At 43.3% G+C, this 20,452-nt stretch overlaps 1 protein-coding gene across 5 annotated transcripts in view; it reads right to left on the minus strand.

The window, feature by feature from the left end:
• Nucleotides 1–12,129, minus strand: part of Fancc (FA complementation group C) — a 118,821-nt gene extending 106,692 nt beyond the window's left edge. The window contains exons 1-2 of one of the 5 annotated variants that reach the window (XM_087896654.1): nt 11,965–12,060; nt 4,660–4,769 (exon numbers count right to left, since the gene is read on the minus strand). In XM_087896654.1, the coding sequence (XP_087752780.1) occupies nt 4,660–4,710 (51 nt within the window). In that variant the 5' untranslated portion in view covers nt 4,711–4,769; nt 11,965–12,060. Of the gene's footprint in view, nt 1–4,659; nt 4,770–11,964 lie in introns of those variants that run through there. The other 4 variants (XM_048447627.3, XM_048447622.3, XM_048447623.3 and 1 more) reach the window with 4 other exon arrangements.
• Nucleotides 12,130–20,452: the final 8,323 nt, after the last annotated feature.

Below are 20,452 nucleotides of genomic sequence, written 5' to 3' on the forward strand. Positions count from 1 at the left end.
CAGTAAGCAAAAGATTCCCTTGTACTAGAAGGCTTTACTGGAAAATGTCAATTATTTAAAGAGTTCACACCAATCCTCCCAACAGTATTCCAAAAACACGAAGGGGAAAGAACAATTCCAAACTCATTTCCAAAGGCCAAAACTGTCTGATGCAAAAGACAGACAAGAACATTTGAAGAAAATTACAGGCCAATATTAAGGATGAACTCAGAAATACAAAAATCCTCAAGTACAAACGGGGGGTGGGGAGATATGGCTCACAAGTTAAAAGCATTGGTTGCCCTTGCAGAGAATCTGGATTCTGTTCCCAGCACCCATACGGTGACTTACAACTGTAATTCCAGCTCCAAGGGATTCAACACCTTCTTTTGGCCTCCACAGATACTGCATGCACATGGTACACAGACATACAGCGAAACAAACACTTATACACATAAAATAAAAAGAAACCTTAAAAAAAGATACTATCAAACAGAATTCAGTACTGCATCAAAAGGATTATATACGGTGAAGAAATGCATCCGAGATTCAATATCATCAAATCTATGAATGAAGCTCATCTTATCTAGGATTAAAAACAAAAACCATGTGATAATACTGATGGATGCAGAAAAGCAACATCTTGAAAACTGAACAGATAAGGTATAGAAGAATTGAGCACCGACACACTGAAGGCTGTGTTTGACAAGATCATAGTAATCATCACACCCAACCAAGAAAGATAAAAGCTTTCCTCTAAGATCAGGGACACAGCAAAGAGCCCTGTAGTCAACAATTAGAGGAGAGAAAGATACGAAAGGTATATGATTTAGAAGAAGTAAAAACGCCTCTATTTGCAGATGGCTCCCAAAAGCCTTCGAGAACTAAGAACTGACTCTGTAAGCTGTAGGGCATGAAGCTAACTGCCAAACAGCAGAATTTCTGTCCACGAGTAAGACCCAGTCACAAAAGGGTTGTCAAAATGTTATTTCCAAGAGCTGAAAAATAACAGTTTAAATGAATTTAACTTATAAGGTAAGAATATGGTACAGTATTGAAGCTGGATATTGCAGAAGAGACAGAATAAGCCATCCAGAACACTATGAAAATGTTCATGCTACACAAGGAAGTCTGCAGTTCAGTACAAATGCTTATCAAAATTTCATTTTTCACAAAAACAATTATTTCAGGAAAAAAATAGTTACTTCAGAAAAAATAATATTATTTCAAGAAAAAATAAACAATCATAAAATTCATATTTAACCACAAAAGACCCTAGAGAGCCAAACCAATCTTTTGGGATTGTTTTTTTATTTTTATTTTTTTTAATACAAGGTCTCCTGTATAGTACAGGCTGACCTTGAACTCGTGACTGTACTGCTTTTGCCTTCCAAGTGCTGATCTTTCTCAGGTTAGCTATATAAACATGATCCTTTCTTGCTAATCTGAGAACAGAAGAAGAGAAACATGCCCCAGCTAGCCATGCTACCAGAGGTGAAAACTCATACTCAGTGTCAGGCTATACTGTCAGACTATGCTGTACAAGTAGGCCTTAAACACATTTTCAACTTATGATCATAGTTTCAGCTTGTAATGGGCTTACAGGACCATAATCCCACCATACATTAACATGAGCTGTACCTAAGAGGTAGAACATGCAATATTTGATGTTCAGGTTGAACACAGTTTCAGAAAAGAACAGAGTGAAGTTAAGGATGTTACTTGGGATCCTGATTAAGAAACCAGGTGCTTACAGAGGAAGCGAGCAGAAACACACCTGGGTAGAAAGACAGCTGGAGACATGGTAAGTGCCAGACAGTGTGGAATCCAAATTTAAAAAAAAAAAAAAAATCCAGCCGAGCAGTGGACTACATGGATACACATACAGAGATGCAGCTCAATAATTAACAAATATAGGTTAGTCGTTAGTCATCTATAATAATCAAACTTGTAGTCCTGCTAGGTATATTTTCAAGGTTAAGCCTAGATTTGTTTAGCTCAAATATATTTAATAGATAATGGTCCTCAAAACTTGTCAGAGATCTGATGAATATGGCATTCAAAATGTTTAATAGAAAAAAGCTAACTATGACACAGACTCATGACTGGACAGCACAATGCCTTCGCAGGGATTATGGTAACACTAACCACTGGGAAATACTTCCCCACTTCAGCACCTACCACCAGGAGCTGGCCCAACTTTGGACAAGCAGGACACAGAAGAGTTGATGGGCCCCCGCTCTGCCTAGACAAAATAAGGTCTCTCCCATGTTCTGCCTCCACAGAAAAGCTCCTCACCTTCTGGACCTGGCAGCTGAAGACTGATGTCCTGGTACCTCTGTCCCCAATGCCATGGAGACCACAGACACCTGGGATGGCCATCTAGGTAATGGAATAGTCTCTGTCATTGTAACTGATACATAGGCGTTTGGATTATACCTCCTGCGACAACGTATCCTTCTCAGATCTCTGATGGTATTGATGGCTAGGTTACTATAGCTTTGTCGGCTTGGCAGCAGCAGGCAACCACATTATTTCCCAAGGCTCCAGCCACCTTGTTACCTCATTTCACATGAACTTAAAAAAAAAAAAAAATCAAGCTTTGCTTTTTCTAGAGCTACTAGGTATCCTGTTAAGAAAAGGTAGACAAGTTTGCCTTATTTACAGGCTTCAGATGTAATTTTCCACTAAAGGAACATGGTTTGCAATGATTGCTCTCAGTAATAACTGCCGTGTCTCTGGTAAATGATTAGATGGAAAGAAAAAGTGTTAAAGTTTATGCAAGTTTTAAGGGTCTAAGAAAATGTTCCAAAGAATATAAAGGTCTGAGGATGTGAGAGTCTGTGTAAATTCGGAGGGTCTAAGATTTATGAAGGTCTGAGGATGGGAAAGCTTAAGTAAGCTCTGAGGGTCTCAGAAAGTGACTTGATGTAAATGCACGTTGTAACGGTATAAACAAGAGATTTAAGGTGTGGGTAACATTTCAGATTTCTTTCCCTTTTCAGTAGGATTTCCAAAGTTCAGAGTTTAACATTATTAGGGTTCTGATCAGCTGATAGTCATTACTACTGACTGCTCAGTCACAAGCTCAAGATTTTAAATTTCCTTTGGTTGCCTTCTAAGTATAGACTTATAGGCCCTTTTCACTGGGCTAGTCATTTCTGTCCACTCCATATCTAGCTCTCTGGACTTAGCTGACAGACACATTCAAGCATCAGCTGCTGACTATAACACGCTCCAAAGGACTGCAAGTCCTGTACTTGTTGAAAGCTGATGTGGACCATTCCAGCCTACATGAATGCTCCCTGTTTCTTCAGCTGAGTCAGCAAACCAGATGCTTCTGATGAAGGCCCCTTTTCCTGAATTCTCTCCTTGCCTCAGACTAGCATTCCAGCCTTCCTGGGCCCTGACTACAACATCCTACTTTAGCAGGAAGTAGTTACAAAAGGGAGCACGTTGCCCCTTGTCCTCCAACTCTAATGTTAGGTCAAAAGAAGACCCCGGCATGGGGTCTACTATAGTGCCTACTGGCATGTCAGGAAAGGTGCTTGATAAAACCAGTCAACCCAGATCTATCAACAGGAAGATTTATTCGCTGAAACAGTTCTACAATATGACAGGGCACTCCACCTGCTCTATGTAAAACAGAGGTTATTGTTGTTTCTATATAAACTACTTAGAAATCATTAAAAATGATCTGGCTGTACTCGGGAAAAATTTAAAAAAAAAAAAGTGACCTGAGATGAAATAAAAAACTGGTCCCCACTGACATTCCCAGGTTGCTTCTAAATAGTTAACTCTGTAATCCATTACAGGGCCTTTGACCTTCCAGCTTCTGCTAACTGCTGTTGGTTCTGGCATCACTGATGCCTTAACTAAATGATAATTCCTGTTTGGGTACCATTAAGCTGATGGTTATTAGATCCCAATATAAACAGGTACCCATCACAGTCAGGATACAACTCAAGGGGAGAATGTGAAAGCCAAAGTTATATTTTAAGTTTTAATTACTATACCTTAGAGATCCGTGAAACAAACAAAAAGGTTCTGATCTGCAAGCCCCTTGCCAAGGACAGATAGTGAAATGCTGGAGGCTATTATTTACGGGAGATAACAAAGCCACACTGTTTTTTTCACTCCCCTAAACAAGTTCACTTGACCGTCTGGACTGGATGTGCTTGATCACAGGTGGGCAGGAGGGTCACAGGCAGGAAATACATTAGGATGTATGCTTGCCCCTGGTTGGACCTGATGGGAAATGCAATGAATTATGGGTTTTCCCTCTTAAACCCTTGCATGCTTGATTCTGGGCCATTTCCTGGGAACCTGGGTATAGACCTGGCCAGAGCCCTTCTACCTGGCCATTATTTACCTAAAGCTTGTTTCAAATTTGGCTTTAAACTGTGGTAGTGATCTTATTACCAATTGGTTGGATTAACACCATGTCTTGCTGAGAGATAACAGCTAACACAAACACTCCCACAGTCACAAGCATTTTTAGTAAAAAGCTAACCAAGGAGAGACACTGCACAAACCTAACTGTCTTCAGAAACAGCGACTTCGGAGCCCAGAATACTGCCTACTTAACCTTCCTTCAAATCAAAATCACAAACAGGACATAAACACAACGCCCCTCTTCTTCTGGTAGCCTGCCCATGTCCATGCCAGGCTGCCCTTTACCTCGAACTTTCTCCAGGGATGGTGGTTCTGCTCAGTCACAAACTCAGTCATCTGCCACCAGGGTGAGCATGTGAAAGCTTTGCTTTCAGAGACCAGGGAGATTCCACTCTCTGTGGTGGTAAAGGAAACAGGTTCCTTATAGCCTAGTTCTAGATAATAGGACAGTTGCGTATTTATGTGCCCCTCCCTTCACCCTTCTAAGTCCCCATCCATTAAAATCCTCAATCACAAGACACAGAGGAAGGAAGATCTGATAAGGTTATGAGACTGGAAGAGTCTAGGGGAGTATAAATGGGAGGAGGAAGTAAGAATGATCAAAGGATAAGGACTAACCAGGAAAATCTCAGCACTCCCAAAGGAATACAATATACAATTAACAAGGGATGGTAACAAAAGAGAGAAATAGAGAGAGAGCCTCTGGGAAACAGAGCTGATCCCTAAAACCACAGCTAACAAGAAAAGTGACAACTTCAAAGTCCCAGCTCAGGGATGTGTGGTTATCCCACCCTGGTGTACTTGTAACACTAGTTCCATGCTGACTTGGGGTAAGGACTACCATTATTTACACTCCGTGCCAAAAGACACATCTGGAAAGAAGCTGGAGAGTCAGTGGCAAAAACATCAGGGCAGGGCAGAAGGCCAAGGACTACACAGAATCCACCTAGTACTGAGGTTAAAATCAAATGGACTGTGATGGAGGGGGGGAAAAATGATGCTAAGGGAGTCTTGCTGAACTAGGGAAAGCTCACATCTGGAGCTGTGTGCACCAACTACAATGCCACCAACTTGAAGATTGGGAACAGAAGGGGGGGAGAAAAAAAGAAGGAGAAAGAGAGAGAGAAGGAGAGAGAGAGAGAGAGAGAGAGAGAGAGAGAGAGAGAGAGACTAAAGTTATGGACAGTGGCCAGAGTGGCACACAGTAACATTAAAACACACACACACACATTTAGAGTAAGAGAGCAACCAGGACACATAATATTCCTGGTTCACTTGAAAAGATGCTTATTGTAATTTTTTATGCCCAGCAGGGAAGCTACCAGACAGATATGTGTAATGCATGATAATGTTTCTGTGAAAGCATGTGTACACACGTGTCTTTGAAAGAGTCCAACCTCAGTGATAAGCATTATAGGTAGTTTTAAATTAAAAATATTTTGGGGCTGGAGAGATGCTCAGAGGTTAAGAGCACTGGCTGCTCTTCTGGATGATCATAGTTCCTTCCTCATCACTCCAGCTCCAGGGGATCTCACACCTCTGACAACAGACACTGCACTCATCTACACACACACACACACACACACACTCATCTACACACACACACACACACACTCATCTACACACACACACACTCATCTACACACACACACACTCATCTACACACACACACACACTCATCTACACACACACACACACAAATAATCTCGAATAGTAATTTTTAATGGTTTCTATACTTTTCAATTTAATTAAAATAAAAGTGCTTTACAAGAAAATAAAATCTCGGGGCTGGAGAGATGGCTCAGTGGTTAAGAGCATTGCCTGCTCTTCCAAAGGTCCTGAGTTCAATTCCCAGCAACCACATGGTGGCTCACAACCATCTGTAATGAGGTCTGGTGCCCTCTTCTGGCCTGCAGACATACACACAGACAGAATATTGTATAAATAATAAATAAATAAATAAATAAATATTTTTAAAAAAAAAGAAAAAGAAAATAAAATCTCAGGGGCTGGAGAGATGGCTCAAGGTTTAAGAGCACTGACTACTCTTCCAGAGGACCTGGGTTAAATTCCCAGCACCCATACGGCAGATTACACCTGTCTGTAACTCCAATTTCAGAGCACCTGACACCTATGGCAAAAATGCCTGTGCACATAAAAATAAAATAAAATACATGAAAAAAAATCTCCTTCCACATCACTGAGTCTTTATCTTCTATTCATTGATTTGTAAACATTTCCTTTAAGGTAGCTTTGTGAACTGCTTCCAGAATGGGAAGAAGGGATCATTGGCCAAGCCCATCTGTGTTACTGTAGAAAAGTCCACGTTCTATAGACCAAAAGAATGGTTGGAACCCGACACTGCTCTTCACTGGTTCTGGGACAAAGGAACCTGGACCTTTCAGTGCCAACTCCTGACACTTTCAGGTGGGAGCAACATCTACCCTAAAGGGCCATTTGCTAGTTCTCAGGATAGTCCCCAGTCACACAGACAGAGACCCTTTACACAATGTCACACCTTCTGTCACCTGGTGGACACCCTATTCCAAATAAAGCCAAATTTTGTCACTTTCACCGAGCTCCTGCTAGTCTGATTTCTCAGCTCACCAATGTCCTGTGCAGCAACCCCCCACTGCAGCTTCCTCCACCAGCACCCGCCCCTTCCCCAGAGACAGAGTAGATCTTGGGGAATAGAACCCAGATCAAGGGTCAAGAGAGGAAGCCATGTCAGAGCGCAGGCATACTGAAGCAGCTTCCCTGCTTCTGTGCCACAGTGCCCAAGCAGGAGGAGAAGAGCACAGAAGCCAGACTGCTGGAGACTCGGAACGTGCACATGCAGCAGGGTGTGAGAGCCCTGCTTTCAGCCTTTCAAGGCTGTTTTTGTTGAAACCTTTGAGGAGAGCCATTTAAATACTCTATGATTGTAAATATGCCGGGAACCACTGAAATAGGAGGGGATTATAAGGTAGAACACAGGGTAATTAACTGTAATTACCTCCCTAAAAGCTGTTTCCAAATACAGTCACACAGCAAGAGGTCTGGGGTGGGGGAAACTGGCAGAACTTCATACTAAGAACCTGGAGGTGGGGGCACAACTCAGTCCATATCACAGCCTCCTACTCTTCCTAACTGCCTCCAGATGATGAGTTCCAGCATTTGTGAATGAAATTATCAGTACCGATAGCCCCGGACGAGAGGCTGGGTTTCCTAGACACTCTCACCACGACACTCTACATCTAACCCTGGAGATCAACTGAGATTACAACTTAGCTTGGATCTTCAAAATGGTTCCTTCCCTCTAAAACAGTGTGGAGAGTCCATATGGTTCTCAAGAGGAATGTTGTAAGACTAACCCTGCGGCAACTGGCGACTTCAATTCTGAAAGGCTTCTTACTACCATAGCTACTAAGAGAGATGTGCCAAATTTATAAGCACAAATATGATGCACGCCAAGAACCTGCTTCCTGGGGCGTGTGAGGACAGCACTGGCAGGCAGCACTTCTCACAAGGCAAAGCTTGAGTGTACCAGCTGGGGCTCCTTCACAAACTTAGAGAAAAAAACAAAAAACAAAAACAGGGAACATGCTTGAATCACTCTGAATACCACTGTAGTCAGATGCACATGCACAGGGGCTCATCATGTCAGCGGTTTCTACACTGGATCCAGCACTCATCAAAAGACAATCAAGGCAATCAACAGGTAATGCCTCAAACAGATGCAAAAGTCTCATCTCCAACACCTGTCCTAGGAACCCACAATAGCCCATCTATAAGAGCTACCTTCAACCTCAAAAGAGCTCTAGGGGTCATTCACCTCTCTTGTACTGAAGGTAAAGAACAGAAAGTATCAGATGGAAAACACCAGATTCACAGAGTACATGATGCCATACATAGAAAATCCTATGAACTCACAAAATATTAAAAAAAGCCCGCTGAAAGTAAATGACATTAGCAGGATTTCAGGATACAGGATCAACACACAAAAGCAACAATATTTTTATATGCTGGTATCAAGCATTAAATGATGACAATTTTAAAGCAATTCTGTTTATAATAGCATCAAAACAAACAAAAAACTTCAAAGCATGAGAAGACATCTGTAATCCCAGCACTCAAGAGGCAGAGACAGAAGAATAAAGAGTTGAAGACATCATCCCTACAAAGTACGAAGTCAGTTTGGGACACATGACCCTTGTTCAAAAAAATAAAATACTACTCTTTAATATAAATGTAACCAAAAGGGTAAATTCCATATACTAGAAATTACTGATAACATTGGGAAAATAATTTTAAATAAATGATAAGCTAGTAAAAAACTGTTGAGATTGCAATTCTCTCAGAGATTTGCAAGTCTGTCTATCACAATAGCCATCACAGCAGCGCTTTGAGGAAAGCGCTTACATGTATAAGGCACATGTAAACGTAAGGAACCTGCTATGGTGGGTATCACGGAAACAGGTGTTGGTGAGGATGCGGAAGAAGCAAGACCCTCACACACTGCTGCTGGGAATGTAAATGAGCATATGGTTAAATTTTCTACACAGCCCTGCAAAAGGTCCACACAACTATTATTCTTAAGAACTAAAACAAACTCAACCTAAATGTCCATCATCTGAAAATCCAAATATGGCACATACAATGTACTAGTCAGCAATAAACAGGACCAAACTACTGATACATGCTACTACATGCGTGAATCGCAAAATTATTATGTTATGGGAAAGATGTCAGACACAGTACACATTTCACATAAATGAATGTGAAAATGTCAGGAAAAGGTTACTCTAGGGAAAGAAGAAAACAAACCAGTGGAGCCAGGAATGGCTACAGATCTGCATGTCTGAAACCATTAAAGTGATACAAATAATTCTGAATCTGAGTTGTGGTCAGCACTGAGCAATTCCAAATATCACTTTATAGCTTAGAAACAGTGTACATACCTTCCTCAACGGCAGCTTCCAAAAGTCAGGTGTGGTGGTACATGCCTGACATCCTAGATCTACCAAGACACAGGCCTGACCGTTGAGGATAAGGTTAGCCTGGGACACATACGAAGACTCTGTCTCAAGAAAAGGATGATTTGCATATCGAGTCTTTTTCGTAACAACAGAAAAGGCTCAGAAAGGCATGGTCAAGGCCCATTACAGACTCTCCAAGCTAAGGGATAGGGAGGAATTGCATTCCAAAAGGAGAGGGCAATTTAAGTGCTGGGGCCTAACTGGACAGTGGTGGCATGTGCCTTTAATCCCAGCAATTAAGAGGCAGAGGCAGGCAAATCAGAGTTTCAGGCCAGCCTGGTCTACAGAGTAAGTTCCAGAATGGCCAGGGCTACACACAGAAATCCAGTCTTGAAAAAACAAAAATAACTGTAGCCTACTGAGAGGAATTTACATATTTAGTACTGTAGAATCATGAGAGAGACCCTAGCTCCTAATTCTATCTTGTGTCCATACAGTGTTACCTTTTCTCTTGCTTGTGTTTCCGACAGAATACCATTTAGCACACTGTGATATATGTAGCCTAGAGACCCACATTAGAACTATGCAAATGCTTTGCGTTCTTGATTCTCTAGAATTATGAGCTATATAAACTACTCTTTTTTGTTGTTTGTTTTTGTTTTTGAAGACAGGGTTTCTCTGTTTAACAACCCTGGCTGTCCTGGAACTCACTTTGTAAACCATTTGGGGCCTCAGACTCAGTTTGTGGCCTCAAACTCTCTGAAATCCCAAGTGTTACATCTCAGGCATTCTGTTACAGCAACAGAAATCTAATACGTTCCTGTAGCACAGTTCCTAACAGGGAAATTATTTCAGTACACAAAGAAAGTCAAGAAACACCTAACAAAGATACCCAGATTTTCCAAACCAAGTCTAAATAAGAGCAATAATAATTATGTTTTATATTTAGCAAAAAAAAAAAAAACAACAACAAAAAACCCACTCAAGCCAGGAGTAGTGATGCATGTCTTTAATCCCGGCACTTGGGAAGCATAGACAGGCGGATCTCTGTGAGTTCAAGAAGCTCCTGATCTACAGTTAGTTCCAAGACAGTCCTCTGGCTACATAGTGATACCACGGGGAAGAACAGGATACCAACACCACACTCAAGAACTGTATTGTTATCTGAATCTCTGTATTCTCTTTTCCAACAATATGAGATTTTTAGTAAATCACTGAAAATTTCATTGTGTCTCCTATGAGAATTCTTTCATATTAAAGAAGTTAGCTAGTCAGAAACCATAAACAGGAACTGAGAATATGTATATCATAAACTACACTAAGATTTTTAAGGAGCATTTCAGGCTGAATTCTAGCCTGAACTGAGGCTCTACTGCTCCCACTCATGTGAGATGCCCTGGGGCCTCTCTGTGGCCTAGACATCCATCCAACCTCCTACTGGCCAAACTGGCCTCCCTGAAGTTGGCTTTGTAAATACAAGATTTGTGTAATTGCTGCTGGAACTATCTGCCGAAATATGGAAGTAGTTAAGAACCCCATTCATTTAAAATATGCACACAGCTTCCCATGGGCGACAACAAACCCTTGGCCACCTAAACAAAGTAACAAAGTGTTGTTGTTGAGAACAAGGCTGGGGAGCCAGCTCAGTTGGTAATGTGCTTGCCATACACACGTGAGAACATGAGTTCTATCCCAGAATGCATGCTTGTTGCTTTGGGTTTTTTGTTTGCTTGTTTGATTTGGTTTTTGTTTTGTTTAGGCTTTTTTTTTGTTGTTTTTTAGTGTGTATGAGTTTAAGGTCTTAAGTGTGTAGGTCTGACATTTGGTACCATCCTAAAGATGAAGACCATCTACAAACAGGTGACATATGTCAATCACATCCGCTTAAACTTATTCAGTGAGGTACAGGATCTTTAGAACCATCTCAGATTAGAGCGAAGGTTCAGGAACACAGAGGTTCTTGCAGGAACATTCCTTGGTCTGTCCAAAGATTCTCATCCAATACTTTCTCCAAGCCCAACCACCTAAAAACTGTACAAAAAAAAAAAAAAAAGAAGAAGAAGAAAGAAAAAGAAAAGAAAAGAAAGAAAAGCACACTGAGCCCCTAAACCCTCTGGAGCTTTGAATGGCCTGGGTCTGTCACTCAAGCAGCTGTGGGAGGGCGTCCATAGGGTCCTGGGACAGACTGCTCTAACGGATGCCGAATAATGAGCTTCACCTTTCCTACAGTCCTTTCAAAGTCACCTGCGGCAGTGCTGAAGCCCCAGAAAGAGGATTTGTGGAAAAAGGGAGAAAGAAAAGATAACCAGGACACCTCTAGCTTTTCCTCTCCTCGCCAGCCGCACAAGGAGCATGGGTCTTAGGCCCCGCCCCCCCACTATCGACTCCGCCCCTCTCCAGCTCTCCTAACGTCCTGGATCCGCCCGGGTTAGGTTTCAGTACGGCCACGCCCATCGCAGTCTATCTGCCTTAGCCACGCCCCTCACCGTCGGCCCCACCTCCCACGGGGCTGTGGCCCCGCCTCCTTCCCGACCCCGCTTCCCGTGAAGCCCCGCCTCTCCTCGGGTTCTAGTCCCGCCTCTTTCCCGGCCCCGCCTCCCGCCGCCCGTGCCAGCCCACCGTGGCTTCTCACCTTCCCGCCTCAGACCCGGCGCCCCGCGGGAGCACGGCTCACCCACGTCGAGGCTCGGCGCACGTTCTCGCGAGCCTTCCGTGTTCCAGCGGGAAGTGGCGGCCTCCACGGGTGGTCCTCACCCGGCGCTGCCTCAGCAGATTGAGGGAAAGCAGCCACCGCCCGGCTTCTGCGGCTTGAAAACTTGGCGTGGCCTCACGGCGGCTTTCTTCGTTTGACGTGTTTGGAATTTTCCCGCGGCCACTCGGCGGTGGGGCTGCGTGCGCGCACGCCGCCGCAGTGCACGCTGGGATCGAGCGCGCTCCCGCGGCGTGACGTGAAAAGCGCCGGATCTCGGAGCGGAAGTAGGCGGGCGCGCGCCATGCCTGCCCCACCACGCCGTGCAAGTTTATCCTTAGGAAGGGAGAGAGCCCTGGGAGGTCTTGAGAGAAAGGGGTCTCCAAAATGAGTCCAGCCTGCGACTTCCTAGTCGCGGGCCCAACAACCGAAAGTGTTGTTTGGTTAGAGATCGCCCCATCCCAAGTCAGGCACATGCACTGCTTGGTTCGGGTTCAAATCGGTTTCAAGTTGTGTTTAGGACGCACGAGTGGAAATTTTAATTCGTGTCTGATGACGCTTGTGTTATCTTTGATTCTTGAATTTTTAACATTACGACAATTTGGGGGAGTCGGTTTCCACTAATGCGGGGTTCTGAGTCGTCAGGCTTGGCAGGTGCTTTTACCGCTGAGCCATTTTACTGGCCTTTAAAAAAAATTGAATTTAGAACTACATGAAGATATTCCACAGAGGAAAAGTGAATAACCTTAAACTTAGAGCTAAATCAGTGCCTCATAATCACAAGGACACAACTTCAAGTGTGCTTTAAAAACTTGAAGTAATGGATACATGTAATAAGTAACATATAAATACACAGATATTTACGACAACATGGCCATCTCACCAGTGAACAAACCCAGTTCATAAAGCAAGTGCTACCAAGGTTATAAAGCATAAATTACAAAATGAGTATTGTGAGTAGTAGTCGCCAAGTTTTTAAACTGAAGGGAGAGGGCTGGAGATGGCTCAGCTGTTAAGAGCTTTGGCTGCTCTTCCAGAGGACCTGAGTTTGAGCCACAGCATCCACATGGCAGCTCACAACCATTAGTAACCCCTGTCCAGAGAATCGGATGCCTTCTTTATGGCACAGACATACGTAAAGCATAACACACATACACAGAGAATAACTTATAAAACTTACAGGGAGACACCACAGGAACCTGACCCAAAATTATCAGGTTCTGCTTTAGGGAATCAAGAGGTTGGCTATTTTTTTGCACCTCCCTGAGGCTTTGTGCTTTTTTTGAGGTGTCATTTTGTTGGGAGCTGTGAACCCCCAGATCCTGAATTTCTTGTAAACGACTTGTTTTCCCCTGATCTGAGTGCCTACAGCTGCTCTGAGCACGAGACCCTCAGGAGTTCCTGATGGCAGGGGAATGGTTTCTGGTGCGTTTGGCTGGGTGTGGCTATCCCTATATAAGCTGCCCCTGGACACACTAAAGGGGGCATTCTGGCATCAAGGATGACCTATGTCTCTGTCTCTGTCTGTGTGTTTCAATCTTCAGCCCCTTGCCCAGCTCACGAACTGTACGGCGTTGCACAGAGTGCAGACAGGTGTAGTGCGCTACAATTTTAGCATAATCTAAGTCACAGCATGTTTAGTGAGACCACTAAAAGTTACCCCTTTGCCTTGGAAAAATCACATGATCCTAGAGAAGCTAAATAAGATGAACCTGATGAAGATTATTTAGCTATCCGCCAGGAGGTAGGAAATAGACAAGAGTCCCAGGTAACCTCGGGTGCATGGGGGGGGGGTGTGTGGGAGGGTTGTTGGAAGGGGAGAGGGTTAGAGAGAAGGGAGTAGGGGAGGAATGGGGAAAGCTCGGTGGACCGGGATGGGGGGGAAGGAGGAAGGATGAATATGGGATCAGGGAAGAATATATTTCAACTAAGGGAGTCATTTTAGGGTTTACAGGAGACTTGATTATATATGGGATCCCAGGTCCAAGGAGAGATCCCCAGATTGTTCTCTGGACAGAGGAGAGGGTGCCTGAACCGGCCTTGGCCCATAACCATACTGATGAATATTTTGCTTATCACCATAGATCCTTCATCTGGCGATGGATGGCGATACAGACGGAGACCCACATTGGAGCACCGGACTGAGCCCCCCAAGGTCCAAATGAGGAGCAGAAGGACGAAGAAAATGAAAAAGGAAATAAGGACTGCGAGGGATGCTATCTCCCACTGATACAAGGGGACGGATCTAATGAGAGTTTACCAAGGCCAGTTGGACTGGGACTGAACAAGCACGTGATCCAACCAGATTCTCTGAATGTGGCCGGATTCTCTGAATGTGGCTGGCCCGGAGTCTTTCTGAAAAGCCATTGACAATGACACTGGGACTTGTTTCCTCTGCATATACTGGATTTTGGGGATCCAGTCTGTTTGGATACTCACCTTCCTGGACCTGGAGGGAGGGGGGAGGAACTTGAACTTCCCACAGGGCAGGAAACCCTGACTGCCCTTAGGGACGAAGAGGGAGGAGGAGAGGGAGTGGGGGGAGTGGGAGGGTGTTGGGAAGAGGGGCGTAAATGGAAACTTTTATAATTTAATAAAATTACTTTCTAAAAAGAAAAATCACACGGTGACAAATTTTTGTTAGCCTTTGTATTTACCAGCAAACACAATGTGAAACCAGGTTTGTTTCTTGTTTTTTAGAGTGATAGTGACGGTTTTGATACTCACATTTGTTTTATATACTTGGAGAAAAAGTAGCAGTCTTGACATGCAGCGAATTTATGTCAGTTTAGTAGTTAATAAAGAATTACAGGCCATACCCGGGTAGTAATGGCACATACACCTTTAATCCCAGAGCACAGGAAGTAGAGGCAGGTGGATCTCTAAGTTCAAAACCAGCCTGGTCTACAGAGTGAGTTCCAGGACAATCAACACTACACAGAAAAGTCCTATCTCAGAAAAAAAAAAAATTACTGGGATGTGTAACTTCAGCATGTAAAGTGGCACTATCTTCAGGCCTAATTTAGACTATATTGGAAGCATCTACTGTATAAAGATGTAAATTTAAGTTCATAGATTTTCATAGGTGTTCATTCTTGCAGATCCATATCTACAGAGCTGTTCTCACTAATTACTTTCAGCACTAGTGAGAAGGCCAGCTTGTGATACGTCCAACATGTACAAATCTTACTTTTGAATTGTAGCAAAAACTGAGTATGGGGTTTTGAAAATAGTTTTGGTTGTGGTGTAAGAGAGCAACAGAAACACTGTGTCAAAATTAAAATGACAAATTGAGGGGACTTGGGTTAGAACTTTTAAGTTTTTACATTCAAGAAAGAAAATGGAAAAACCAGCAGCTGAAGGCTGCAAAATTGCTGCCTCTATAAATGTTCCTTTAAACTTCAACAAATGCATAGAAACACCTGTCTTGGATTCCACATTGTGAACAGATTTGTAGGAGTCCTTGTGCAGTGAGTTAAGATACACACCTAGCTCCCGCACAACACTGGGCACCTGTGCACTGCCTTGCTCGTGGCTTTGATAGTTTATGCCTTTGGTGTGTCAAGTGTATCTCGTGTGTTTAATACTTTTGCCTTTGGTACTTTGAATGCATCTCGTGTGCTTACGTCCCAATGCTGTGTAGATCACTTGCCTTGCATTCATTCTTGAAGCTCACATCGACCATACACGGTAGGTAGTATTTCTGCTTCACAGATAGAGAACCAGATGCAGAGCTGTGTTTTCTAGTAGGTGTCAGAACCAAATTTCAAAACCAGGTCAGGTGTCTGTTTACTGCTCATTATGTGCCTGCTTGCCTCTGAGCTAGCTGAGGACACCATGGGGACTGGAGACCTGTGACCCAGAGACTTTGATGCACTACCCTAACCACATTATTCTCACTAAAATATTTTGACTGAAATATACACTGAATTAGAGAAGAAAACTATGTGAACAGCACATCTCAAAGAAGAGCTTCAAGTGATGCATACAGAAAGTAGTGAAAGTCCGATCGCTGCCCCGAGAGGAAGAGAACCCTGATATTAAGGACGAGGGGAAGAAACAGGAGTAGAAATTCATGGGCAAGGGAAGTCCTTTCCCTGCAAATACACCCACCTACCGCTGGCTGGCCTCTGTTGGAAGAACACACTCAGGGAGTACACATACACAGTCTTCTATCTGTTGTGGTCTCACAGTCTTCATCTTTGTGATGGTACAGAGGCATGACCAGCAGACAGTGTCCTTTGTAAACAGGAGCCCCAAGCAGAGCCCACTTTGAATTTATTTTTTCCAGGCTAGCGACATTCAGCAGTCCTCTCTCATGATGCTGGAACTGCTGCCACAGTTACTGGGAAACACACAGTCACAAGGGGAAATAACTGATGTTAAATGGAGTGCTGTGTTGTGAGCTGCAGTGCTGAGTAGGCCAGGTATGTTACACACATTTTGATATGTTTACAGTAGGTTGTAGCAGGAAGGAGTATCACCATAAGTAGAGGAGAGTCCGTACTGCTAGAATACCATCCCATGCGCAGGAGGGTCGCTACCATACACAGACACTTGCCACAGCTAGTCAAATAGCGTGGAAACCTGAGCCCGGCTGAAAGCACTCCTGCAGAATCTGGAACCCCTAAGTCCCTGCGCATACCCACGTCAGAGAGCAGGGTGAAACACTGAGAGTAGCAAAGAAAATTAACTGACAGAAAAGACGGGTAAAAGGATATGTTACTGCATGAAAACAGTAGTTTTCATTCCCAACTTTCTAATTTTAAGGCCAATTTGGGGGAGAGAGGGAGGAAGGACTTACTTACTGTGTGGCTCTAGATATCTTGGAACTCACTCTGTAGACCAGGCTGTCCTCGAACTCACAGAAATCCACCCACCTCTGCCTCACAAGTGTGATTAAAGGTGTGCACCACCACACCAGGTGTTTTTTAAAAAAATTATTTTATGTGCATTGGTGTTTTTCCTGCATGTACGTCTGCATGAGGGTGTCAGGTCCCCTGAAACTGGAGTCATAGATAGTGGTGAGCTGCCATTTGGGTGCTAGGAATTGAACCCAGTTCCTCTGAAACAGCAGCCAGTGCTCTTAACCACTGAGCCATCTCTCCAGCCCCTACCTTTTTCCAGCCCAGCTTTTTAAGTTCTGGCCAAGCTAACCATAGTATTTTCTGTTCTTAGTTGTGCATACAATTTTCCATATGCTTGTAACTATCATGCCTTTCCCTGGCTGACTTCAATGACAAACTCCCTGGAGTTAGATTACTCTTGTGTGTCTCTGGATGTTAGGAGTCTGGTCAGTCCTATTTTGTAAGTTTGTCAGTGGGTGCCCAGTGAAAGCCAATCATAGGAGAAGCAAAGTATCTTTTCCTTACCCATCCTCAGTTCATGGTTAAGGCTTCTGTAACAAAAACAAGAGCCCAGCATAAAAGTTTTAAGTTTCACATGACACTGGGACCCAAGGAAGCAATGAACCCAGGAAATCTTTATGCTAATTTTGATGAAAAGTGGACAGCCATGGGGAGAGAGAATTGGATGGAGAATATAATCTGCTAGTCATGAACTAGGGGGCATTAGCAGGGCTGTTTGTTCAGAGCCTTCTCTGTGTCCCTGTATCTTCAGAGAGGAAGGTGCTCCTTGGTCCATGTCATGAGGAACCACTTTTCACTTGGCAGTCTCAGAACCTATTTTAGAAGTTTAGAAAACTCTTCCTAGGTTGTATGACCTGTTTCAGGGGAAGGAAATCGCCAGCCTTCCTGCTTTTCTTAGTACCTAGATGCCAGTAATCATGGAAGCTACCTGCTTTGGCTAACAATAAAGAAAAATCGTTCTCTGTTTTGTCAAAATGAGCATTATTTTAAGTGCCTGTAGCTTGCTACAGGATGAAGATGAAACACTGTATAAAGTCAGTTTTCTGTGGTTAAAGAAAACCCATGCCCTTTGCCTTAAGCTTGGCCTGGAGAAAAGAACCATCCTCAAGTTAATGAATTGCTGCTTTTCCTGCAGAGCCCATCAGCGGGTGCATGGTTGTTACATGAGAGTATCCAAGAGTAGCAGATGTCATTTTAAAACTGGTGTGGGTATTGTAGTCTGAATTACAAAGACAGGTAACCTGCCTACTTACTAAAAACATGTGAAGGCTGAAGATCAGAGGAACAACCCTAGCCTCGTGGAATTTCTAACGGGATTCCAGAAAACAAAAATCTGTGTTTTCCCCATTGAGCAATGAATGACATATACACTCTTTCAGAAGAACGTGCAACCAATTTTAGCCCAGTTTTATTTAGGTCAGTAAACACATACATTCTTATTTAGAGCATACATCCCACCAGTCCTGGTGTGTTGTAACTAATTTAGCACATTTTTATTGCCTGCAGAAAGTAATAAGTTACAGTTTTAAATGAGCACATGGCTTAAAAATAGTTTTCCTCATAAGTATTTAATAATGACTCACTTAGCATGAAATTAATATTAAAGAATTGCTAAGAATAAGCACTTAGAAATTCCAGCTGAAAAAGGAAGAAATTATGCACATTTGTGACTTGATTAATTCTGGCAACCATTAACTCAGAAAAAAGCGAATTCCATCCTAGTCCTGTGTCAGTTACAGATTGACCCTTTAATCGCCGAATGCTTTCCAATAATGGAGCTAACTGCATCTTGTTTATCCCTATTCTAAATGAAGGTTCTAGCCTGCTCAACTCTTGTGTATATGTGTGTGTGCATGTGTGTGTGTGTGTGTGTGTGTGTGTGTGTGTGTGTGTGTGTGTTATTCTTAAAGATCCACAGGAGCAAAATGTGCTACTTGCCGTTTAGACTCTGACAAAATACCTGACATACACTACGTAAGGGAAGAAAGGTTTATTTTTGCCCACTGACTCCTTGGTCGCTTGGCACCATGAACTTAAGCAGACCATCATGACAGTGGGAAGCATGAGGAAGAAAAGCTTCTACACTCCCATGGGAGACAGGAAGCAGAGAGGGAAGAAGGGACCCTGACTAGATACAACTGTCAAAAACACACCCCCACACACCTGCTTCCAACTAGGCCTCACATCTCTCAAACTTTTTACTGCTTTCCAAAGCAGAACTGCCAGCTGTGGACCGAGCATTCGACACTTAAGCCTCCGTGAGATAGTCATATTCAAACCATAACAGGCAAGCATGAGAAACTAACATGGAAACCAGTTGTGGTTGCTCTAATCCCACACTACTCATGAACTTGAGGCATAAGAATTGCTGTAAGTTCCAGACTGGCTGGGGATAAACAGTAAGGCCCCATCTCAAAACCTCAGCAGAAAAACAAACAATAAAAAAAAAATAACGTTTAGTGAAGCATTTCTGGTTTGGACACTTTACCAGTCGTCCTACATTTGCTATATCATTCGATCCATAATTCCATTACATGTAAGGAAAATAAAAGTGTCACTCCTGGTTTGTACACTAGCCAATAAATAATGCATCAGGATAAATCTTTTATGGTGCTGGGGATTAAACCGAGCCTTCATTCATACCAGACAAGTGCCGTACCACTAAGCTACATCCTCAGCCCCCAAAGAAATCATTTTAGGTGTAAAAGAGTCACACCAGCGAGTGGCATGGTGTTGTTGGTAGCAAGTCACTTCCCCAGACGCTGGGCGCCCCAGAGGCTCAGCGCTCTGAAGACCTCATATTATGCAGGCTCTTTCATGTCTTCGCCCCCGTACCAGTCTCCTATTGCTCTCGTAACTGAATGGTTGAAAACAAATTTATTATTCTATGCTTCTATAAGTCAGGGATCCATGTCAGACCCAGTAGGCTAAAATCAAGATGTCAGAAGGCTTTTGTCCTTTATAGAAGTCCAAGCAGAAACGATTTCCTTGCTGTTGTCTGCTTTCCTTGGCTAATGCTCCCAACAGCCAGTCTCTTCTTCTGGGACCCTGACCTTCTTACGGCTCCCTTATAAGGACTCTTGTTGTGGCTTCTACCCACTCCAGTAATTCAGAACAATCTCCCCACCTGAAAATAGTTGACTTATTCAGATCGACAGAGTCGCTTTTGCATAGAAGGCAATATATACACAAGTTACAGGACACTATTGTTCGGGAGACCCCATCCCACCAACTTATTCGATGCTCTTCCATGACTTCATTTCCAAAGTTCTGAAGTGAGTTCCAACTTGTGAAATGCTCAAGAAAAGTTTTTTCTTTATGCAAGTGCTGTGTTCCCTGTGGTGTGTAACTATAGATGCGGTTAGTATTTCAGTCATTTACTTCTTAAGCCAGATTTGCTTCTGGACACCTCACTGCTACCGGCTTCAATACAGAGGGAGTACAGCACATGAATGACAGTGTTGCTTGTGCCTGGCACTAGCCAACCCTGGAAGACAAAATAACTGACTCAGTCTCAGCAAAACACAAAATTCCAATCTGAGCTAGTATCAGAAGTCTTCTTG

This window comes from Myodes glareolus, chromosome 14 (genome assembly GCF_982192425.1).
Source record: "Myodes glareolus chromosome 14, mMyoGla1.1, whole genome shotgun sequence".
Taxonomy (NCBI): domain Eukaryota; kingdom Metazoa; phylum Chordata; class Mammalia; order Rodentia; family Cricetidae; genus Myodes; species Myodes glareolus.